At 55.9% G+C, this 24,705-nt stretch overlaps 1 protein-coding gene across 1 annotated transcript in view; it reads left to right on the top strand.

Annotated features, from left to right (window-relative positions):
* The window catches only part of PLEKHA7 (pleckstrin homology domain containing A7), an 85,533-nt gene that overhangs the window by 9,676 nt on the left and 51,152 nt on the right, over nucleotides 1-24,705 (top strand). Inside the window, 1 exon segment of the mRNA XM_078601677.1 lies at nucleotides 424-481. Coding sequence (XP_078457803.1) covers nucleotides 424-481 — 58 coding nt within the window.

Raw genomic sequence — 24,705 nt, 5'->3', positions numbered from 1 at the left:
TGAAGTCTCCTCTTCGTCTCTTCTCAAGAGCCGAGCGGGAATCGTGAAGGCGATGGCACCGTGTCTCACCGAGGAGCGAGGTCAAGATGTAGTCGTCGTGTCGAGATTGCGGGAGACGAGCAGACGCGTTCAAGTGTCGCGTTCCATGCCATCATCAAGTCTACTAGTCTATTAGACTTGATGATGTCCATTGGACTTGATGATGGCATGGGCCCAGCCTCAATTACACCCCCCCACCCCCCAGGGACCGGATTCTTACACAGCGACACGGGAGTTCGCATCCAGGGCCATTCTGACTTGGCTTCTCCCTCCCTGCTCCCCCTCCCTGCTGCCCCTCTACCCTGCTGCCCTTGAACTTTGCTGGTCTCCCCTCTCCCAATCCTCCCCCCTGCCCCCTCCCCCGTCCTGATCCCCCTCCGGCAGACCTGCCCCGCGGCTGGGAGGAAGGCTTCACGCCTGAAGGAGCCAGCTTCTTCATAGAGTGAGTAATGACGCCACCCTCCCCCACGTGACCCCCTCCCCACCGGGCTCGCATCATCCCCTGCGCGGCTGTGCTGGGGGTCGCAGGGGGAACGGTAAGAGGGGTAGGTGTGGGGTAGGTGTGGGGTAGGTGTGGGTTAGGGGTAGGAGTAGGTGTGGGGTAGGGGTAGGTGTGGGGTAGGTGTGGGGTAGGTGTGGGGTAGGTGTGGGTTAGGGGTAGGAGTAGGTGTGGGGTAGGGGTAGGTGTGGGGTAGGTGTGGGGTAGGTGTGGGTTAGGGGTAGGAGTAGGTGTGGGGTAGGGGTAGGTGTGGGGTAGGTGTGGGGTAGGGGTAAGTGTGGGGTAGGTGTGGGGTAGGTGTGGGGTAGGGGTAGGTGTGGGGTAGGTGTGGGGTAGGTGTGGGGTAGGTGTGTGGTAGGTGTGGGGTAGGGGTAGGTGTGGGGTAGGTGTGGGGTAGGTGTGGGGTAGGTGTAGATGTGGGGTAGGTGTGGGGTATGTGTGGGGTAGGAGTAGGTGTGGGGTAGGTGTGGAGTAGGCGTGTGGTAGGTGTGGGGTAGGGGTAGGTGTGGGGTAGGTGTGGAGTAGGCGTGGGGTAAGTGTGGGGTAGGCGTGGGGTAGGTGTGGGGTAGGGGTAGGCGTGGGGTAGGTGTGGGGTAAGAGTAGGGTTTAGATGCCGGAGGAAATAATTGCAGAACAGGGTGAGAATAATACAGACTTCACACAGGATGCTTCAAGCTGTGGGGCACTGCGCTGCCCACCACCCTGTTACCGCCAGTAGGGGGCGATGTTGCTACGTGGTAATTCCAATGAAATGATACATAAAACATTGTCAGCAAGTTATTAAAATTTGGCAAAAAATTGTGACCGTGATGCTGGCACCCAATGGCTCGCTCGACCCTCCTTCCAGCAACGCCACGGGGTCTACAACGTCCCCTGCCAAGCAGGCGGCGCGCTGGAACGTGCTGGTCGGGACGCACGTAGAGGCAATATTAACCAGGGTGGCCGGGGTGCCTCCAACTGCACACCTCTGCCACAATGCCAATTATAAATATACATCCTCATTGGCCCAGTGGATTGCAAAACTGAATTTGCTTAACAAAATCAATCAGCAGAGGTCTCTCTTTGTAATATCCATCTCTCCACATCTTAATTCGTATTATGTTATAAAATAAAAAAGTTTTGCAGTCTGGCTGGCTGGCTGCCAGGACGGTCACGTCCAAAGGACGTTCGCGTTGCTAGTTAATAAATGAAATTACTTCTGTACACATCCAACCCCTCTGGGGTTGTGCATCATTTCAGCAGAATTGTTTCGAGACTCGCAAAACTCTTGGCCCGGTTTTAGACATTCAGTGTCCCATCAGCCTCGCTCGTTCAGCTCCCAACGCGGGCTGATGTAAGAAGGGCGAGGCAAGAGCCGTGGCACGCGGAACGAGAGTTTACAGAGCGCTTGGCTCCCTCGGGCGCAGGGACAGGAACTCGCCCCTGGGATCAGCCTCGAGCGGGCACCGGGTGATGTCCACAGTTGCGTGGCAGGGGTGAAGGGAGGGGAGCGCGCCTCTCTGTTTTATTAGCGTGACATCCCCACCGCCCCTTTCCACCCCCCCCCTCAATGTGTGGAAAGAGAAGCGAGAGGGGGAAGGGAGAGCGGGGAGAGCGGAGAGAGAGGAGAAGAGAAGGGAGAGTGGAGAGGGATAAGAGAGAGCGCAGGGTGAGTGGAGAGAGATAAGAGAGAGCCTCGGGAGAGTGGAGAAGGAGAAGATAAGATAGCAGAGAGAAAGAGAGAGAGAGAAAGGGGAGCTAAAATCGCAGTTGCAAAGCACAAGCCGAGAATGCCAAGCGGTCAGGAACGAACAGCACTGTCACAGATGTAATGTAGATACGAGTGTAAGACCTTGTTTGCATTGAGCGAGGTTATTGTTGTAAGAGCTTGGGGGCAAAGAGACGACGATTACGATGGGAGGAGGGAATTCCAAAGTGGAGCGGTGCGAGGAAAGAAGCAGAGAGAGAGAGAGACGTGAGTTGATCTGCAGTGTGGTGAGTGGGTGGGTGAGTGGGTGAGTGGGTGAGTGGGTGGGCGAGTGGGTGAGTGGGTGAGTGGGTGGGCGAGTGGGTGAGTGGGTGAGTGGGTGGGTGAGTGGGTGGGCGAGTGGGTGAGTTGGTGAGTGGGTGGGCGAGTGAGTGGGTGGTCGAGTGGGTGAGTGGGTGGGCGAGTGGGTGAGTGAATGGGTGGGCGAGTGAATGGGTGGGCGAGTGGGCCAGTGGGTTGGTGGGTGAGTGGTGGCATGGAGTTCCGACCCGGGTTAGATCTCTGAGTCGTCACGGAAATGGAGGAGTAGGCAATAGTCTGCCTGTGCGGTATGAGTGCAGGCTGCCCGTGGGTCCTGGATTTTTTGTAATTCCGTGAATTTCTGTCCATAGCTTTGTGGTCCGCACCTCGCCTGCTGCAGGCATGCTCCACCCGTACACAGTGTGACCTCACACCCGTGGTGTCCCTGGGAATAGTGTGTCTGTGTGTGTGTGTCTGTGTGTTGTTGTCGTTGCGGATGTGGTATCAGGACGCCCTAAGAATAGAGGCACCGAGGCCGTGAGTGGGGCACGCGGAGGCCGCTCGGAATCTCATCGGCAGATAGGGTCAACCACTCGGGGGCTCGGAATGGAGCGTGGCGGGACGAGGAGGCCCATTGCAGTTGTAATGGGGGAGAGGCGGCGGTGGCGGTGACGGTGGTGGTGGTGATGGGTGGGTGGGTGAGTTAACTCCCCTGAGCTCGGCTATCCCAGAGTAGGACCCACTTGGAAAATGAGTCACGCGACTCACAATTGGATAGGTGAAGGTGCAGCCCTGAAGGTGTTCGCTCATGCCACTGCTGTCGGAATGTCGTCAATTATGAGGAGCTTTAGAGAGGCCCTCTAGAGGGCATTTGGCCTACTCTTCCGCGCTGGCCAGACGTATGGAAGGAGATGGGCGTGCCCACACTACAGACGATGAACCCACCATCGACTGCGGTGAACTCAGTGATGCTGCTGGGTGGACTAGAGGCGACGGCAGCCGCAGGGTTTAAGAATCTCGCTCCATTATTCCACCTGCCGGGAGATCGAATCGAACCGGCGACCTCTGAAATTGAAAGTCCGGCGCGCAGCTGAGCAGCGTCACACCGCGGTGGCGGCATCCCAACAACGCACGAGCCTCCTCAAAGCCAGTGGGCACCTGTGAAAAAGAACTGTACAGCTCATCGGATTCCTCCAGCATGACTCCGTATTCTGATTCTGATATTCTGTGAACGAGTCTCGAGACTCGCAGGTAGCCATTTGACAACTGGACCATGCCTGGCGCATACCACACGTGCCGAGCTGAGCGTGGTGATAATAATAATAATAATGATTAAATTAACAATCCCGCTGTGAAACTCGCCCTTTATTTGCGGCACTCCGGGCCACGCTGTGTGTACAGCTGTAGGTGATGTGATGCGGGTATGGCGGGGGGAGGGAGGGAGGTGGGGAGTCGGCAGTGGGGGGTACGAGGAGGCCAAGGCTGAGCCCTGACATGGCCCGGGGTGTCTATCTATAGGCAGACAAACACATTCCACATCCTCGTGGCACGCGAAACCCCCCTTGGGAAATAGACGGGGAACCGCCGCGCGTGACGATCGGGCGGCGAGCGACACGTGGGTGGAGGGGAACGAGGTTGTTGTGGTCTCTGTTGTGATCTCTGTTGTGGTCTATACGCTTAGTTTTTTCGGTAAAGTCACGTAAGTAAAAAATGAAATTAAAATTAATAATTGTAGTAATAGAAATAAAATATTAAAATAATAATAAATCACGACGTTTCGGAGGCAACACAAGTCTCCGTCATCAGAACTTGCATCTTGGAATCCCTGCCTCACTTGATACAGCAAATCTGGCTGTGACGGTCCCACCTGATGACGGAGACTTGTGTTGCCTCTGAAACGTCGTGATTTTTTATTGTATTATTATTTTATTTCTATTATTACTTTTATTAATTTTAATTTCATTTTATACCTACGTGACTTTACCGAAAAAACTAAGAGTATGAATCCTTGCAGTCACGAAAGCTTCAAATCTAGAACTCTGTTGTGGTCTCTGTTGTGGTCTCTGCTATCATTGTGGTCCGCCCAAGGGTGGGGCGGGCGTGAGTCGGCCGCCCCGGGCGCCGCTCGCGAGGAGGGGAGGGGGGCGGCGGTCGACAGAATGGGGAACAGCAGAATGGTTGTGAACGATGCAAGCGCTGGCGGGATGATTGGCGAAGCAATTGTGTTGCGGCAGTAGCGGAGTTGTTGAAAGGTGGGGCGAGGGAGATGGGGGGGGGGGATCAGGGCACTTTGTGTCCGGCTTCAAGACGTCTCGGCACACAGCGAGAGCGAGGGGCAATACGGGCAGCCGTCTGTGAAACAGCATTATAGCTCATGGGATTCCTCCAGTGTAAATACATATTCAGAGTCTTCGACTTACGAACATACATATTTCCCGACACGTGTTCGTAAGTAGATACGTTCGTAAGTCGGAACACAATAATGTACTGCATCTGCCCTTGGTTGTTGTGTGATTGATAGTGAGTGCGCCTGTCTTGTACTCAAGGCTGGAGCCCCCGGGGCTGCGGCTCCGTCCGTGTTGCGGCTGCCTCTGCCGACTTGTTGAGCACAGCCGCAGTCACCCCCCTCACTCTCCCCGCGCCCCCCACCCACATGGCTCTGTCGTGTTCAGTGGAAGCCGGGCGAAGGTGACGCAGACAGACCGCGACCACAGAGACGCAGCGCGGTCAAAGTCGCCCCCCGCGTGTGCGTGTCCGTATGTGTACGTGGGCATCCCCTAGGTCGACTCAGTCTCAAATGAGTACCTGGTGCGATGTGTAAACATCGCCACTGGGGAGACAAAGGCGGCCGGGCGTGGTGCTGGCCACCCACCCCCTCGTGTGCCGTCCCGGCCTTTATAGGTGCTCGCTAACAGCACTTATCCCTAATGCAATATGTCAAGACTCTACGGGGATCTCTGTCTGTGTGGTATATATATGTGTGTGCGTCTGTCCCGTGACCTGCTCGCAGCGAGCCTTCCACGCTTCTGCACGTGGCATCAAGGTGCACCTAGCGTGGCACAGGCGTCGTGATGACGTCGCCGCCACGGGGTGTGGTGAAGGGCGGTTGTCGTTGCGCGTCGATTTGGGGAGCGCTGGCGCAGCGTGGAACCCGGCCAACACCAGCGACGAATATCGTAAATGGTCCTGGGCCTCCCCTAGGTCGACACAGCCTCAAATGAGTACCTGGTGCGATGTGTAAACATCGCCACTGGGGAGACAAAGGCGGCCGGGCGTGGTGCTGGCCACCCACCCCCTCGTGTGCCGTCCCGGCCTTTATAGGTGCTCGCTAACAGCACTTATCCCTAATGCAATATGTCAAGACTCTACGGGGATCTCTGTCTGTGTGGTATATATGTGTGTGTGTGTGCGTCTGTCCCGTGACCTGCTCGCAGCGAGCCTTCCACGCTTCTGCACGTGGCATCAAGGTGCACCTAGCGTGGCACAGGCGTCGTGGTGACGTCGCCGCCACGGGGTGTGGTGAAGGGCGGTTGTCGTTGCGCGTCGATTTGGGGAGCGCTGGCGCAGCGTGGAACCCGGCCAACACCAGCGACGAATATCGTAAATGGTCCTGGGCCTCCCCTAGGTCGACACAGCCTCAAATGAGCAAGTAGGTGTGGTGTGCAAAACATCAGCACTGGGGAAACAAAGGCGGCCGGGCGTGGAATTGGCCCCCCACCTCCCTCCTCGCGTGCTGTTCCGGCCGTCATCGACGCTCGCTCACAGCACTGGCCCATCAGTCTGTTGACCAGGCGACTGAGGATGGGCAACTCAGAGACCAGGGTAGAGTGACCCGAGCCGACGAAATGAGAAACGCAATCCGATGTCGTCCTGATTCGATTCAATGAAACAATTAATTGATCTTGTGGTGAATGTAGCGGCCTCTAGCGGCCGGAACAGAAAACGTGAGTCGGATACATTCGTAAACAAAGTCCACAGGCAGTCCACATGCATGCGCCTGCAGTATGAATTCCACATTCATGTGGCAGGGGTGGGCATAACAACGTCTAGCTTTCTCAACATAATCGATGCATGGTTCCAGCACGAATACATACACACACCCTACACACACACACCCTACACACACACACACTACACACACACACCCTACATACACACACACCCTACACACACACACCCTACACACACACACAACATACACACACCCGATCCCCTTGGCAGACCTATATAGTTTTGGGGCAAGCGTTGTTTGCGGGCACCTATTGATGTAAGTAAAGCGAATGGGAAGGGGAGGTGTAAACAGAACACCGCCTAGCCGCCTTTGTCTCCCTTGTGCTGAGTTTCAGACACACCGCACTCGGTACTCATTTAAGATCGAGGACATTCACAACTGACTTCTAAGTAGCCGAGTTCGTAGCGCAGTGCGCTGACCACTTGTGCCACCGCTTCCCACACATGCCACATTCAAGGCTGAGTCGATCTAGGAGAGGCTCGTGCACCAATCGACGATGTAGGGTAGTACAGCACACGTGGGACACACCACCCTACAAAGACAAAGACCCCCCCCCGGGTGGCCAGGACCACGCCTGGCCGCCTTTGTCTCCCTCGTGATGATGTTTACACACGGGACCAGCTACTTTTGTTTTAATTTAATGCCCAGGACCGAGTCCACGGGTGTTAATCAGACACTCTGCACTTGTGCGTGTGTGTGCCTCTGAGCGGGACTCGGGGGGCCGGGATCGTGGCACGGCTCGCTCACCACGACGCCTACACCGCTCCCCACACACGACACTACCGCTCCCCACACGCACAGGAATGCGCACGTGCGCCCTCATCCACACTAGGACACGAGGTGCGTGCGCGTGCGTGCGCGTAATTAGAATGGCTCACACGCACGTGTGAGCGTGTCGAGTTATTTTCCGCGAGTGATTTATGTAAGAGAGTGTATGTGCGTGTGTGGGGTCGTGTGTGAGCGTGTGTTAGTGGGGAGCGGTAGTGTGGTGGTTAGCGCGCTGCGCTTACGAACCCGGCGATCCGAGTTCGATATTTGAACCGGTCCTGAACCATCCCCGTAGGTCAGCTCAGCCTTAAAATTGAGCATCTGGTGCGATGTGTAAACATCATTAACACGTGGTGCTGACCACCCACGCGTCGTGCCGACCTTGATCGGTGCTTGCAAGCAGCACTTGCCCCAGCAGCCTGTTAAAGGCTATCTGGGGGATCTTTGCCTTTTTCGAGAGAGATAGTGCGTGCGGAGGCACTGACGAGGATTCGTTGCGTCGTGGGTCAGCCCAATGCGCTCCCAACCCGCTCACCCCGAGTTCCATTCGGGGCCACGGCGAGCGTGAGCAGCGAGTGATATCTGAAACGACTCAACTTACAACAACCGGTACCCGCTGCGTTGCGTGCACATCAGCAAGGGGGAGGCACAGACGGGCGCGCCTGATCCTACACACACCACCCCTTCGTGCGCCGTGTCGGCCTCAATAGGTGCTCGCTAACAGCACTTGCCCCGAGATGCTAGTGAAGGTCACACGGGGGATCTTTGCGTTTTTATTTCGTGGTATCGCGTGTGTGAGTGTTGGTGGGAGACAAAGGCGGCTGGGCGTGGTGCTCCCCACGCTACTCGTCCGGCGTGCTGTCATCAATAGTTCCTCGCTAACATCACTTGTCACAGCAGCCTGTTACAGACTATTCTGGGGATCTGTGTGTGTGTGGGATGACGTGTGGTTAGGGCTGTGTGTGTGAGGATGTGTGGTTAGGGCTGTGTGTATGTGGACGTGTGGTTAGGGGTGTGTGTGTGGACGTGTGGTTAGGGATGTGTAGGTGTGTAGGGACGTGTGGTTAGGGGTGTGTGTGTGTGGACGTGTGGTTAGGGCTGTGTGTGTGTGTGTGGACGTGTGGTTAGGGGTGTGTGTGTGTGGACGTGTGGTTAGGAGTGTGTTTGTGTGGACGTGTGGTTAGGTGTGTGTGTGTGTGTGAGGACGTGTGGTTAGGGGTGTGTGTGTGTGTGAACGTGTGGTTAGGGGTGTGTGTGTGTGTGAACGTGTGGTTAGGAGTGTGTGTGTGTGAGGACGTGTGGTTAGGGGTGTGTGTGTGAGGACGTGTGGTTAGGGGTGTGTGTGTGTGTGTGTGGACGTGTGGTTAGGGCTGTGTGTGTGTGTGTGAACGTGTGGTTAGGGGTGTGTGTGTGAGGACGTGTGGTTAGGGGTGTGTGTGTGAAGACGTGTGGTTAGGGGTGTGTGTGTGAGGACGTGTGGTTAGGGGTGTGTGTGTGAGGACGTGTGGTTAGGGGTGTGTGTTGACGTGTGGTTAGGGGTGTGTGTGTGTGTGGTTAGGGCTGTGTGTGTGTGTGAGGACGTGTGGTTAGGGGTGTGTGTGTGTGGACGTGTGGTTAGGTGTGTGTGTGTGTGGTTAGGGGTGTGTGTGTGTGTGTGGACGTGTGGTTAGGGGTGTGTGTGTGTGTGTGTGAGGACGTGTGGTTAGGGGGGTGTGTGTGTGTGTGAACGTGTGGTTAGGAGTGTGTGTGTATGAGGACGTGTGGTTAGGGGTGTGTGTGTGAGGACGTGTGGTTAGGGGTGTGTGTGTGTGAGGACGTGTGGTTAGGGGTGTGTGTGTGTGGACGTGTGGTTAGGGCTGTGTGTGTGTGTGTGAACGTGTGGTTAGGGGTGTGTGTGTGTGTGAGGACGTGTGGTTAGGGGTGTGTGTGTGAAGACGTGTGGTTAGGGGTGTGTGTGTGAGGACGTGTGGTTAGGGGTGTGTGTGTGTGAGGACGTGTGGTTAGAGGTGTGTGTGTGTGGGAGGACGTGTGGTTAGGGGTGTGTGTGTGTGGACGTGTGGTTAGGGCTGTGTGTGTGTGTTGACGTGTGGTTAGGGGTGTGTGTGTGGTTAGGGCTGTGTGTGTGTGTGAGGACGTGTGGTTAGGGGTGTGTGTGTGTGGACGTGTGGTTAGGTGTGTGTGTGTGTGGTTAGGGGTGTGTGTGTGTGTGTGGACGTGTGGTTAGGGGTGTGTGTGTGTGTGAGGACGTGTGGTTAGGGGTGTGTGTGTGTGTGTGTGGACGTGTGGTTAGGTGTGTGTGTGAGGACGTGTGGTTAGGGGTGTGTGTGTGTGAGGACGTGTGGTTAGGGCTGTGTGAGTGTGTGGTTAGGGGTGTGTGTGTGTGAACGTGTGGTTAGGGGTGTGTGTGTGTGAGGACGTGTGGTTAGGGGTGTGTGTGTGTGTGAGGACGTGGTTAGGGGTGTGTGTGTGAGGACGTGTGGTTAGGGGTGTGTGTGTGTGTGTGAGGACGTGTGGTTAGGGGTGTGTGTGTGTGTGTGTGAACGTGTGGTTAGGGCTGTGTGTGTGTGTGGTTAGGGCTGTGTGTGTGCGTGTGGACGTGTGGTTGGGGGTGTGTGTGTTTGTGAGGACGTGTGGTTAGGGCTGTGTGTGTGTGTGTGTGGACGTGTGGTTAGGGGTGTGTGTATGTGAGTACGTGTGGTTAGGGGTGTGTGGTTAGGGGTGTGTGTGTGAGGACGTGTGGTTAGGGGTGTGTGTGTGTGGACGTGTAGTTAGGGGTGTGTGTGTGTGAGGACGTGTGGTTAGGGCTGTGTGTGTGAGGACGTGTGGTTAGGGCTGTGTGTGTGTGTTTGAGGACGTGTGGTTAGGGGTGTGTGTGTGAGGACGTGTGGTTAGGGGTGTGTGTGTGTGTGGACGTGTGGTTAGGGGTGTGTGTGTGAGGACGTGTGGTTAGGGGTGTGTGTGTGTGTGAGGACGTGTAGTTAGGGTGTGTGTGTGTGTGTGTGAACGTGTGGTTAGGGCTGTGTGTGTGTGTGTGGTTAGGGCTGTGTGTGTGTGTGGACGTGTGGTTAGGGGTGTGTGTGTGTGAGAGGACGTGTGGTTAGGGCTGTGTGTGTGTGGACGTGTGGTTAGGGCTGTGTGTGTGTGTGAGGACGTGTGGTTAGGGGTGTGTGTGTGTGTGTGGCCCTCTGACGTCCCACGCCTTCCTGATTAAAATAAAAATTGACCCAAGCGGGCAGGAATGTAGCACTCCTTACTTACTGACTCACGCATTCTTTACGCCAATCATACGCGTACACACACTACGTACACTCACTCCACAACTCACTCCCGTTCCACCTTGCCCGTGAAAACTCACGGTTCGGTCCCCACTCAAGTTTACCACCGCCGCTCCCCTCTTCTCACCCCCGCCCCATCTCCACCTCCCCCTCACATCTGGCAACCCAGAGGCATTTGTTTAACCGGCCCGACTTTGCTGATGAGACGCAGAAGGTCGAAACCGGTCCACGGGTTTGTTTACTGCGACAGATGTTGCTGATGATATCGGTCTGGCAAGGCCATCATACACACGCGTCTGTACGTCCACGTGAAACTAACACTCTTGACACATCCCGTCAGCCACGCGGTCTTCCTTCTGAGTGGCCATCATTTCAGCAGCGCTGGATCAACACAAGCACAACTCTGCGCGGGTTTCGACAACAGCAGTCAGGGTCGCTTGAACCAATGATGGTGAACTGTAAGGTGTTTGTAGGCAAAGCCATATTTCAGTAGAATGAGCTGATGATGTTGGTGGCTGATGATGCTGGCGAACTAAATACAGCCGCTGTGGTGCTGTATGACGTAGTCGGCTACCGTGCTGCAGGGAGGCAGAAGCGGGTCTGCCCGTGGGTTTGTTGCGAGGCTCTCACGAGGCGTGGCGAAACGCAATCTTTAATTCCTCGCAGTTCGGCCCACGACTCTCACACACACTCACACAAAGACCCCCCGTATAGCCTCGACAGACTGTTGGGGCAAGTGCTGTTAGCGAGCAGCACCTGCACAGTCCGGCACGGCAAACAAGGGGAGTGGGTAGCCAGCACCACGCCCGGTCGGCTTTGTCTCCCCATGGCTGATGTGTACTCACCGTACCATCAGGTACTCGTTTGAGGCGGAGTCAACCCATATATACATCGACACAAAGACACCAGCCACATGTAGATACACAAACAGACACATACACACACAGGTAGACGAACACACATACACAGACAAATGCACAGACACGCCGAGACGTAGACGCAGGGACGCACACACGCCCGCACGCCCACTGGCGCACAACATACGCGCACCCTGAAACCCACAAAGGTCAAAGACAAAGATCAAAGACCCCCGGGTAGCCTTGTACGGACTGCTGGGGCAAGGGGCTGTTATCAGGCGCCGCCTATTAAGGCCGGGACAGCGCGCGAGGGGTGCGGTCAGCGACATTCCCGGCCGCCTTTGTCTTCCCAGCGTTGATGCCGACACACCGCTCCTCGCTCGACCACACCGCTCATCCCAGCTCGAGTCGACCTGGGCGAAAGTCTCACGGCGACGTTGAACCGAGGCGTGCGGGGGGTTCTTAGCACGGCCCCCACAGTTCGCGAAGAAGCATGTGGAGCGAAACGTCGGACAAATCGCATGGGTGGCGGGGGCGGGGGCCCGTGTCTGTTTCTCTCTGAGCCGCGATCGTTAAAGTCCGATGGCAGGTGCGGTGTGTGTGTGTGTCTCTGTGTGTGTGTGTGTGTCTCTGTGTGTGTGTGTCTCTGTGTGTATGTGTGTCTCTGTGTGTGTGTGTCTCTGTGTGTGTGTGTGTGTCTCTGTGTGTGTGTGTGTCTCTGTGTGTGTGTGTGTGTCTCTGTGTGTCTCTGTGTGTGTGTGTGTCTCTGTGTGTGTGTGTGTCTCTGTGTGTGTGTGTGTCTCTGTGTGTGTGTGTGTGTGTCTCTGTGTGTGTGTGTGTGTCTCTGTGTGTGTGTGTGTGTCTCTGTGTGTGTGTGTGTGTCTTTGTGTGTGTGTGTCTCTGTGTGTGTGTGTGTGTCTCTGTGTGTGTGTGTGTCTCTGTGTGTGTGTGTGTGTCTCTGTGTGTGTGTGTGTGTGTCTCTGTGTGTGTGTGTCTCTGTGTGTGTGTGTCTCTGTGTGTGTGTGTCTCTGTGTGTGTGTGTCTCTGTGTGTGTGTGTGTGTGTCTCTGTGTGTGTGTGTGTGTGTCTCTGTGTGTGTGTGTCTCTGTGTGTGTGTGTGTCTCTGTGTGTGTGTGTCTCTGTGTGTGTGTCTGTGTGTGTGTGTGTGTCTCTGTGTGTGTGTGTGTCTCTGTGTGTGTGTGTGTGTCTCTGTGTGTGTGTGTGTCTCTGTGTGTGTGTGTGTTCGGCCGAATCGAGGGGGCTAAACGGGCGCGGCACGGGCTAGAGAAGAGATGGAGTGATGTGGTACAGGAGGACGTGGAGCTGAGTGGACTTGCCGATGACTGGTACCAGCGGTGTCAAGATCGGCCTCAGTGGAGGAGGCTCGTGAAGGACGCTACTGGGCAGTTGGAGGCAGTCGCCCTCCAACAACAACGGAGGGCGGAGGAGCGACGCTCACAACAACGAGCAGAGCGCCGGGTGGCTAAAGCACAGCAAGTTGGCACAGTAGGGGGCACAGGTGGTGCATCAGTCAGTCATCTCGGTCATCTCGGTCAGTCGACCCGTGGCACCTGGGTCTGCCCCGTGACCTCCTGCCAGCGGGCGTTCGACACTTCACGTGGCCTCAAGGTGCACATGGCCTGGCACAAGCGTCGTGGTGACGTCACCGCCACTTAGTGGCGAATGGCGGTTGTTGTTGTTGTTGTGTGTGTGTCTCTGTGTGTGTGTGTGTCTGTGTGTGTGTGTGTCTGTGTGTGTGTGCGTGTGTGTCTCTGTGTGTGTGTGTGTCTCTGTGTGTGTGTGTGTGCGCCATGGGTCTCCTCGTGTTCACGAGCACGCCGACGACTTCCCGTGTTATGACAACAGCGCCCACAACTCTCACGGGGGCAGCACACGGCAGGGGCGGCGTTGGGGGGGGGTACAGGGGGAGTTGTCAATCGGGGAGAGACGCGGGGGAAACCAGATCCCGTGAATTGAGTTTATCGACCCTCGCTGGCCGCTTGGAAACCCAACTCCCCCCCCCCCCACGTCTCTCTATCGCCGTGCAGCGTTTACTAAAGCGCGTGTGCCCAACACGACGTCGCCTCTGCTGAGTGTGAGTGATTATAATCACACACACTCACACTCAGGAGTGTGTAGTGGTTATAATCACACACACTCACACTCAGGAGTGTGTAGTAATTATAATCACACTCAGGAGAGTGTAGTGATGATGTTGACTCGTCACACCGCGCTGCGCCGCCACCGCCGCACGGGATCCACCACTCGCTCTCGTAGAGACAGAGAGAGAGAGGACGACTCAGGGAGAGAGAGGACGACTCAGGGAGAGAGAGGACGACTCAGAGAGAGAGGATGACTCAGAGAGAGAGGATGACTCAGAGAGAGAGAGGACGACTCAGAGAGAGAGGATGACTCGGAGAGAGAGAGGATGACTCGGAGAGAGAGAGGACGACTCAGAGAGAAGACGACTCAGAGAGAGAGGACGACTCAGAGAGAGAGGGCGACTCAGGGAGAGAGAAGACGACTCAGAGAGAGAGGACGACTCAGAGACAGAGGACGACTCATAGAGAGAGACGGCGACTCATAGAGAGAGAGGGGACGACTCAGAGGCTCCAGGAGGAGGAATCACAGACGAGCGGGAAGGCAGCAGCAGCCACGCGGTGACGAGCCGGCGCTACCGACGATTGCCCAAGCTCTGCGTTCCCCTCTGTGGGTTATTCAGTTTTTCTTATCGGCCAATCAATGAGTGTGTATGCATGTGGGAGGAAACCGGAGCACCCACACAGATTGTACGGATGGAAAGTCGTCCACACGTTGCTGCACCGCATTCTCCTCGCGAGCAGGGGCACGGCTCATCCTCGAGGCATGCCCGCGGGAAGAGAGTTTCTCAACAACATCCACAGTGCCGGGTTACAGGCAGCCACGTGCAGCGTAAAAAACACCACCACCACCACCACCTGGCTCAACGTTGGTATGGTGGGGGTCGAGTTAGGGGGGCAGAGTTCTGTGGTGATCTATTGTTGGTGGGTGGTGGGTTTCGGGGTGGGGAGAGGGGCGAGGTGTGTGTGCACGTGGTTCGTGTTTGTGTCGTCACGGACTCTCGCTGAGACGCAGCGCTCCACATGAAACGCTCCCAGCTCCGAGGGCGCATTCCGTCCGCTGTTGTTGTTACCCTGACCTGCTGTTGTTCCTGGCCGGAGCGGTGGCGCAGCGGTTGGCGCACTGCACTGCGAGCCAGCTCACGGACGAGTTCAATTCCCGGCCACGGGCTTCTTACATCGGTTCTAGACTCGACCCGCACACTGACCGACCAGCGCGGTGAAGTAGAGTCAAACAACGCCCCCCCCCCACCTTCGTCACCCACCAACGGCCGACACGGCGTGGGGAGGTGAAGTCTTCTTTATCCAGCAGTGGATGGGCGAAGGGCTGTAGATTTATTATGCGTTTTACGCATCAACAACTTTGAAGTCGTGAACCAATCGGCTGAGACGTGGCTCTAAGTCGGGCCACGTGTAGCGAGGAAGGGGGGGGGGCGTCTGTAAAGGTGGAGAGTGGGGGGTGCAGGAGGTGGGGGGCCAGGGGGCTTTCTATTGAACTCACGTGGTTGTGCCAAGTTATGTTGTTGGCTGTTCGTAGGAGAGAGGGCAGTGGAATAGGCATGGATGTGTGGGCGTGGTGCTGGCCACCCACCCCCTCGTGTGCCGTGCCGAACTTCATAGGTGCTCGCTAACAGCACTTGCCCCAACAGTCCGTTAAGGCTTTACTAGGGATCTTTGTCTTTGTCTTGTATATACAGCGACAACGGAGGGCAAGAGGAGCGACGCTCACAACGAGCGGAGCGCCGGGCGGGTAAAGCGCAGCAAGTTGGCACAGTAGAGGGCACAGGTGGTGCATCGGCCAGTCATCTCAGTCATCTCAGTCAACCCATGGCACCTGGGTCTGTCCCGTGACCTCCTGCCAGCGGGAGTTCGACACTTCACGTGGCCATAAAGTGCACACAGCCTGGCACAAGCGCCGTGGTGACGTCACCGCCACTTCGTGGCGAATGGCGGTTGTTGTTGTTGTTGTTGTGTACATCGTGGGGAGCGGTGGTGCAGTGGTTCGCGCGCTGCGCTAAGAACCCGGCGACCCGAGTTCGATTCCCGCTCATGGCTAACACCAGTGACGATTATCTGAACCGGTCCTGGGCCTCTAGAGGTTGACTCAGCCTGTTATCCTACACGGCGGATCTCTACATTTGTGTACGTGTTGTGTGTTACTGTTTGCGTTACGTACCTGACTACTCGAGATGGATTCCCAGCCGCCATGAATGATAATCGTGACGATTGATATCTGAACCAGTTCATGGATCTCCCCTAGATCGACTCAGCATTTAATGAGTATGTTAAGAAAATCTACTAAAGTCTCTGGATCGCTATGTATTAGGCGTTGAGTCTCTGGGTTTCATTCTTAATGGAATCCGAGTAGTGGGTGTTTACAAATAATCAGTGAGTTTGACTCACCCTGAGATTCACCAGCAGGAGAAACAATGACACCTCACCCCCAACCTCCCACCCCCTTCCTCCTCCCCAATCACCACCACTACCACCTCATCATCCTCCTGCAGCTCCTCCTCCATCACTACCACTACCGCCTCCTACTCCTCACTCCTCACTCCATCCTCCTCCTCTTGTCCACTCATCCTCTCCCATGACCACTACCTCCTCCTACTCCTCCCTCCTCACCCCATCCTCCTCCTCTTGTCCACTCATCCTCTCCCATGACCACTACCGCCTCCGCCTCCTCCTCCTGAGATCCACCAACCCGATCCATTCTGGCAACGCCCCGTGAAGAAATCGCGTTCCGCTCGTAACGACCTGCAGGTGCTGCGCCTTAGCGGTGCAGAGCATGGTCGGTGGGGAGGAGTGAAGGGGAGGGGGGTGGGGAGAGGAAGGAGGGTGGGGTGGGGGGCACGGAATAAACAGCCCCGTGTCAGTCAAGGACAGGTGGAGTGGGGGGCACGGAATAAACAGCCCCCCCCCACTCCACGTGTCAGTCAAGGACAGGTGGAGTGGGGGGCACGGAATAAACAGCCCCCCCCCACTCCACGTGTCCGTCAAGGACAGGTGGAGTGGGGGGCACGGAATAAACAGCCCCCCCCCACTCCACGTGTCCGTCAAGGACAGGTGGAGTGGGGGGCACGGAATAAACAGCCCCCCCCCACTCCACGTGTCCGTCAAGGACAGGTGGATCCTCGCCAGCGATGAGTCACGCGTCGCTGAGCCTCAAGGCCCAACACTGGGAGGGGAGAAGGGGGCGCGGTGACGTTCAGGGGGTGGAGCTGGCACGAGTGGCTGGCTGGTGAGGGGTGGAGATGATGGCGAGTGTCTGGCTGGCTAGTTTGGTGAGGGATGGAGATGATGGCGAGTTTGGTGAGGGATGGAGATGATGGCGAGTGTCTGGCTAGTTTGGTGAGGAATGGAGATGATGGTGAGTGTCTGGCTGGCTAGTTTGGTGAGGGATGGAGATGATGGCGAGTTTGGTGAGGGGTAGAGATGATGGTGAGTGTCTGGCTGGCTAGTTTGGTGAGGGATGGAGATGATGGCGAGTTTGGTGAGGGGTAGAGATGATGGCGAGTGTCTGGCTGGCTAGTTTGGTGAGGGATGGAGATGATGGCGAGTTTGGTGAGGGATGGAGATGATGGCGAGTGTATGGCTAGTTTGGTGAGGAATGGAGATGATGGTGAGTGTCTGGCTGGCTAGTTTGGTGAGGGATGGAGATGATGGCGAGTTTGGTGAGGGGTAGAGATGATGGTGAGTGTCTGGCTGGCTAGTTTGGTGAGGGATGGAGATGATGGCGAGTTTGGTGAGGGGTAGAGATGATGGTGAGTGTCTGGCTGGCTAGTTTGGTGAGGGATGGAGATGATGGCGAGTGTCTGGCTGGCTAGTTTGGTGAGGGATGGAGATGATGGCGAGTTTGGTGAGGGATGGAGATGATGGCGAGTGTCTGGCTAGTTTGGTGAGGAATGGAGATGATGGTGAGTGTCTGGCTGGCTAGTTTGGTGAGGGATGGAGATGATGGCGAGTTTGGTGAGGGGTAGAGACGATGGTGAGTGTCTGGCTGGCTAGTTTGGTGAGGGATGGAGATGATGGCGAGTTTGGTGAGGGGTAGAGATGATGGCGAGTGTCTGGCTTGCTAGTTTGGTGAGGGATGGAGATGATGGGGAGTTTGGTGAGGGATGGAGATGATGGCGAGTGTCTGGCTAGTTTGGTGAGGAATGGAGATGATGGTGAGTGTCTGGCTGGCTAGTTTGGTGAGGGATGGAGATGATGGCGAGTTTGGTGAGGGGTAGAGATGATGGTGAGTGTCTGGCTGGCTAGTTTGGTGAGGGATGGAGATGATGGCGAGTTTGGTGAGGGGTAGAGATGATGGTGAGTGTCTGGCTGGCTAGTTTGGTGAGGGATGGAGATGATGGCGAGTGTCTGGCTGGCTAGTTTGGTGAGGGATGGAGATGATGGCGAGTTTGGTGAGGGGTACAGATGATGGTGAGTGGCTGGCTGGCTAGTTTGGTGAGGGATGGAGATGATGGCGAGTGTCTGGCTGGCTAGTTTGGTGAGGGATGGAGATGATGGCGAGTTTGGTGAGGGATGGAGATGATGGCGAGTGTCTGGCTAGTTTGGTGAGGAATGGAGATGATGGTGAGTGTCTGGCTGGCTAGTTTGGTGAGGGATGGAGATGATGGCGAGTTTGGTGAGGGGTAGAGACGATGGTGAGTGTCTGGCTGGCTAGTTTGGTGAGGGATGGAGATGATGGCGAGTTTGGTGAGGGGTAGAGATGATGGCGAGTGTCTGGCTGGCTAGTTTGGTGAGGGATGGAGATGATGGCGAGTTTGGTGAGGGATGGAGATGATGGCGAGTGTCTGGCTAGTTTGGTGAGGAATGGAGATGATGGTGAGTGTCTGGCTGGCTAGTTTGGTGAGGGATGGAGATGATGGCGAGTTTGGTGAGGGGTAGAGATGATGGTGAGTGTCTGGCTGGCTAGTTTGGTGAGGGATGGAGATGATGGCGAGTTTGGTGAGGGGTAGAGATGATGGTGAGTGTCTGGCTGGCTAGTTTGGTGAGGGATGGAGATGATGGCGAGTGTCTGGCTGGCTAGTTTGGTGAGGGATGGAGATGATGGCGAGTTTGGTGAGGGGTACAGATGATGGTGAGTGGCTGGCTGGCTAGTTTGGTGAGGGATGGAGATGATGGCGAGTTTGGTGAGGGATGGAGATGATAGCGAGTTTGGTGAGGGGTACAGATGATGGTGAGTGGCTGGCTGGCTAGTTTGGTGAGGGATGGAGATGATGGCGAGTTTGGTGAGGGATGGAGATGATGGCGAGTGTCTGGCTGGCTAGTTTGGTGAGGGATGGAGATGATGGCGAGTTTGGTGAGGAATGGAGATGATGGTGAGTGTCTGGCTGGCTAGTTTGGTGAGGGATGGAGATGATGGCGAGTTTGGTGAAGGGTAGAGATGATGGTGAGTGTCTGGCTGGCTAGTTTGGTGAGGGATGGAGATGATGGCGAGTTTGGTGAGGGGTAGAGATGATGGTGAGTGTCTGGTTGGCTCTTCGGTTGTGGATGCACTGCTCCCTGCGTGTCTGGCATGAGCGCTACCTTAACGCCGTAGAACGCCTCACAGAATCACTGCGTGTGCACGATTGTTCTTACTCATCATGCTCTATTTAATGCAACGGAGCTGAGGTTGAACTCATAGACGTATCAATGCCGCTCAGTGATACATCGATGTCGCTCGCCACTGATGTTAGCCGTGTTCCGCTTGACCACGCGTGGTGGTATTGGGTTAGCTGAGTGAAGTCGTCTGCTTGTTCCACCAGAACACGCGTGTAATCCGACACGCGTGTTCTGCTGGAACACCTCGTCTCTTGGAGCAGTGGTTCCTCTTCTTAACCTGGGGGTGCACGCTGCATCCCCTGGGGGTGCACGCTGCATCCCCTGGGGGTGCACGCTGCATCCCCTGGGGGTGCACGCTGCATCCCCTGGGGGTGCACGCTGCATCCCCTGGGGGTGCACGCTGCATCCCCTGGGGGTGCACGCTGCATCCCCCGGGGGTGCACGCTGCATCCCCCGGGGGTGCACGCTGCATCCCCCGGGGGTGCACGCTGCATCCCCCGGGGGTGCACGCTGCATCCCCCGGGGGTGCACGCTGCATCCCCCGGGGGTGCACGCTGCATCCCCTGGGGGTGCACGCTGCATCCCCTGGGGGTGCACGCTGCATCCCCTGGGGGTGCGAGACACGGCCAGACTTTATTTTAGAGGGTACATCATCGAAACAAAAACATAATTGACAACTTACTTTGTTTCATCAAACCCGATGTAGTTTTGAACATTCTACACTTTGCTTAGCAGTCAAGCCAGTGCGTCTCGCGCGAGAGGGATGGCTCCACGGCGCCATCCTCTCCACGCTTCTTCCCCTTCTTGTTTTTGAAAACGTCGCCTTCTCTCCTGCAGCGGGAGCAGTTGTTGTTAAATTGTCGTGCCACCACACCCCGACCCCGGCTCACACAATACCCCCCCGCCCGGCCACATACCCACCACCCTACCCCCACATCCACCCCCACCCACCCACCTACCCACGCGGGCATCGTCAATATTCATGATCCATGCCTGGGGCCCCATCTCCGAGACCCTTTGTCCAGAACAACTCCCATCGCACTCTCTCCCAATTGGCCAGTAGCTCTCCCTCTCTCTGCTTTCTGCCAGAGAGTGTACGCGTCTCTCTCGCTCGCCCTCGCCTCCATCCCTCTCGCGCTCTCTCTTTTCTCTCTCTGTGTGTTTCGCCCTCTCTCTCTCTCTGTGCCTCCCTCCTCCTGCTCCTCCTCCTCCTCCCCCATCATTGTCGAGTCCCGAGTGGAATGTTGAGAGATTTTTTTTTGGGGGGTGCAAAAGACGCGGAGCCGTGAGTCGCGTGAAGACGGTGAGGGAGCGCGCAAGTGCCGTCGAGGTGCGTGTGCACGTGTGTGTGTGCACGTGTGTGCGTGTGCGCACGTGTGTGTGTGCACGTATCACGTGTGCGTGTGCACGGATCACGTATGCACGTGTGCGTGTGCACGTGCGAGTGCGCACGTGTGCGTGTGCACGTGTGTGTGTGCACGTGTGAGTGCGCACGTGTGAGTGTGCACGTGTGTGTGCACGTATCACGTGTGTGTGCACGTATGTGCGTGTCTGTGCATGTATGTTCACGAGCAGCACTTGCACCAGCTGACTGTATAGGCTATACAGGGGATCTTTATGCTGTTTTTGTACAAGTATGTGCACGCGTGTGTGTGCACGCGTGGGTATATACACACACACGCGCACCTGTGTGTGTGTGAACCGCGCTTTGAACACCCCAACCCGCGATAGATTCACGTGAACGGCGATCATCAGTGACAACCGTTCGCGGGCCGACCTTCCCCTATGTCGACTCAGCCTTAAACGCCGACGATACACTGTCGAAACTGGTTCGGAGTTCTGTTCGCATTGAACCAACGGCGCTAACAAGATGCACTTGCACAAGGAAGGCCGCGTGGCTGATGGGATGTGTAAATAAATACGTAATACTATTATTATTATGACGACGACGACGATGAGAAGGAGGCGTCGTGTCTGCGTGATGGCTGTGTTCACCAGCAGTGGCTCGGTGCGATCTCGGGGCACTCGGATCTGTTGCCGTGGAGCTCCCGGGCGCTCCGCTCGCCGTCTCGCACGGCGTGGTCGTTGCGCCGCGCCCTCTCTCCCCCTCCCCCACGTCTCCCCCCCTCCCTCTCGCCCTCCGTCTCCCACTACCCCACGTCTCCCCCCCCTCCCTCTCGCCCTCCGTCTCCCACTACCCCACGTCTCCCCCCTCCCTCTCGCCCTCCGTCTCCCACTCCCCCGACCCCGGCCCCGTAAATCTCTCCCCACCCATAACCCATCTCCATGGGCACAGCTGTAGAAGGGATTCTGTAGGGCTTACAGAATCCCTTCGAATGCATCAACATTGGCTGGATAAGTGTGGGGCTGGCTGAGTGTGGAGCTGGCTGTGTGTAGGTAGGTGGCTGTGTGTAGGGAGGAGTCTGTGTGTAGGTAGGTGGTTGTGTGTAGGGAGGAGTCTGTGTGTAGGTAGGTGGTTGTGTCTAGGTAGGTGGCTGTGTGTAGGTAGTTGGCTGTGTGTAGGTAGGAGTCTGTGTGTAGGTAGGTGTATGTGGTGGTAAGTGGCTCTGTGTAAGTATTCGAAAGAGTCGCCCACCATGTGCCGGCAGCAGGGTCCAAATTTGCCAAATTCGAAAACAACACCGCAAATTGCTCCATTGGGATCACTTAGCAGCAGCAGCAGCAGCGATCATAGCCACGCTGCTGACAGCCTCACGCCCCAGGTCACGCTTGCGAGTGAGATTCGTACGCTGGTTCCTCGAGTTCAACAACATCCCAACGTGAACACTCGACTGGGGTAGTAGGTGTCACGTGCCCAGCAGCCACGGCGAAGGTGCACGTTGGATGCGGTGTTACAGATGTGGAATATATTTCCCATGGTCGTTGATCCCCGGATCGACTCGGCTGAAACGTGATCGCGTAAGCCGAGCAACCTTCAGCCTGCAAAGCGCTCGGATGGGTGGCCACCGTGCAAAACAGGTGCTATAGGCTGCTGCGGGGCCTTGCAGCAGCAGAAGACGGTGCAGCAAAATAAATTGTTGGACCGTGTCCTTCTATGGTCCCGCATCTCTCTCCCTGCACCCACGCCTTCATCGCCGTGGTGAAATGTCGTCAAACTACCGCAACGTGTGGATGTTGAACTTCTGTCCCACCGCACGAAGCCAACCGTCTAATCGGAGGAGAGAAATGGACGTGGGTAGGTCTCTATGAAATTATATTGGCTCTGCACTAGTCTATGGGTCTCTATGCAAGTCTATGGATCTCTATGCAAGTTTATGAGTCTCTATGCAATGATATTGGCTCTGCGCTAGTCTATGGGTCTCTATGCAAGTCTATGGGTCTCTATGCAAGTCTATGGGTCTCTATGCAAGTCTATGGGTCTCTATTCTGCAAGTCCACGGCGTGGGGTGGCCACTCATCCAGCAGGGGACTGACAAAGGTCTGTACAAATGTACAAAGACAAAGATCCCCCGTATAGCCTTAACGGACTTGAGGGGTAAGTGCTGTAAGCGAGCACCTATCTGCACGGCACACGAGGGGGTTGTTGGCCAGCGTCATATCCGGCCGCCCTTTGCCTCCCGAGTGTGGATGTTTACGCACCACCACGCAGAGTTCTCGTTCGAGGCGTGCACACATTGCAAGAGAGAGAGAGAGAGCTGTAGTCCCCAGCGAATATCGACAGTCGCGATGCCCAGAGCGGCATTCATGAGAAGCTGCCTTAGTTTGGCTCACTGAGCCCCAGGCCGCTCTCTCGCTCTCACCCAGGTGAGGAATGCATGGAATGGAGCTCTGGGCGTGTCTCGCTGTCTCTCGAGCAACGTGAATCGAGCACGGGGGGGGGGGGCGTCGGTAATCCGGGGGTCTTAGAGGGGGAGGGGAGAGGTGGCGAGATGTTAACTACTTTGCCTGGATTCTAGATTTGAAGCTTTCGTGACTGCAATGATTCATATTCTTAGGTTTTTTCGGTAAAGTCACGTAGGTAAAACATCAAAATTAATAAAAAATAAAATAAAAATCACGACGTTTCGGAGGCAACACAAGTCTCCGTCATCAGGTGGGAGGGAGTCTGTGGATCTCTGTGTATCTCTAGGAGTCTGTGGATCTCTGTGTATCTCGATGAGTCTGTGGATCTCTGTGGGGTTACCGTCGGGTTCATAGTTTGGGCTGCATGGCCACAATCGCACCACTGTGGCTCCGTCTTCAATATTCCATTCACGAGGGAGCTGTGCGGCATCTGCCTGCTGTTGACGATGTTTCTGATGCGGGTGATGGTGGTTCTAGCGGTGTCTTCGAAAGCCAGGAGGAGGTGCGGCGGTTAGCGCACTGTGCAAATCGATGAGTCTCTATGCAAGTCTATGGGTCACTATGCAAGTCTATGGGTCTCTATGGTTCTTCTTGCAAAGTTCATGGTTGTCGATACAAGCCTATGAGTCGCTATATAAGTCTACGAGCCCTTTGCAAATCTATAAGCTCCATGGAAGTCTATGGTTCTCAATTAAAATATATGGGTCTCAATGTAAGCCAAGTTAAGTTTACTTGTTTAACCAGGTGTAAATCCAAGCGACCAGGGTGAGCCTTTGTATCTATGCAAAGCGTGACATAGTTTCCATGCCATTCTATTGGCTGTTTACTCGTTTATGGGCCTCCCGGCAAGTCCGTGGGTCCAACAGCAAAGGTTTCTTCTCCAAATGAAGAGCAAAGTCCACATTCACAGTCGCGTCAGTGAGGTCATCGCTGCGAAAACACAAACCGCTCTTTCAATGTCATCATCATCATCAGCAGCCATGGTCAATCCACTGCTGGATATAGGCCTCCCCAAGCCGGTAATTGATTGCGAAAACGGTTACCGGTTTTATTTGGTTGTAGGCTTAACTAATCCTGGTGACTCGTAGCCACAATCATCGTAAGAAGTATACTGGATGTGATGTGCCGGATGCGTAAAGATTGTTACAGATCGCTGACTCCGACACACGCGGCTGAAATTGAGTTCTGCTCGCACACACAGATGCGGTGTGAGTGTCTATGAGTTTGCATGTCCGTGTGCGTGTCTAACGGGGAGCGGTGGGCGCAGTGGTTAGCGCACTGCGCCGCGAACCCGGCGATCAGAGTTCCATTCCCGCTTACGACCAACATCCCCTAGATCGTCTCAGCTTCAAATGAGTAGCTGGTGCGGCGTGTACATACCAGCACTGGGGAGACAAATGTGGCCGGGCGTGATTCCGAGCCACACCACCATGTCGTGCCTGGCTTCATCGGTGATTCCTCCCTCAGCAGCGCTTGCCCCTGAGCCTGTGTGGGCTACTTGGGGGATCTTTGTCTTTGCGCGTGCGTGAGTGTTGGAGTGCGTGCGTGACAGTGTTCCCGAGCGCTGTGAAAATAGCACGTGGACAATCTCACGCGCCCCGTCAAGATACGGGACAAAGAGCGAGTGCGTGAGTGAGTGCGTGCGTGCGTGCGTGAGTGCGTGCGTGCGTGAGTGAGTGAGTGCGTGAGTGAGTGAGTGCGTGAGTGAGTGCGTGAGTGCGTGAGTACGTGAGTGAGTGCGTAAGTGCGTGCGTGCGTGAGTGAGTGCGTGAGTGCGTGTGTGAGTGAGTGAGTGAGTGCGTGCGTGAGTGCG

The sequence above is a fragment of the Lampetra planeri genome, chromosome 16 (assembly GCF_965212315.1).
Source record: "Lampetra planeri chromosome 16, kcLamPlan1.2.h2, whole genome shotgun sequence".
Lineage (NCBI taxonomy): Eukaryota > Metazoa > Chordata > Hyperoartia > Petromyzontiformes > Petromyzontidae > Lampetra > Lampetra planeri.
Note: the sequence above shows the minus strand (reverse complement) of the source record. Positions and strands in the feature narration are given on the sequence as shown.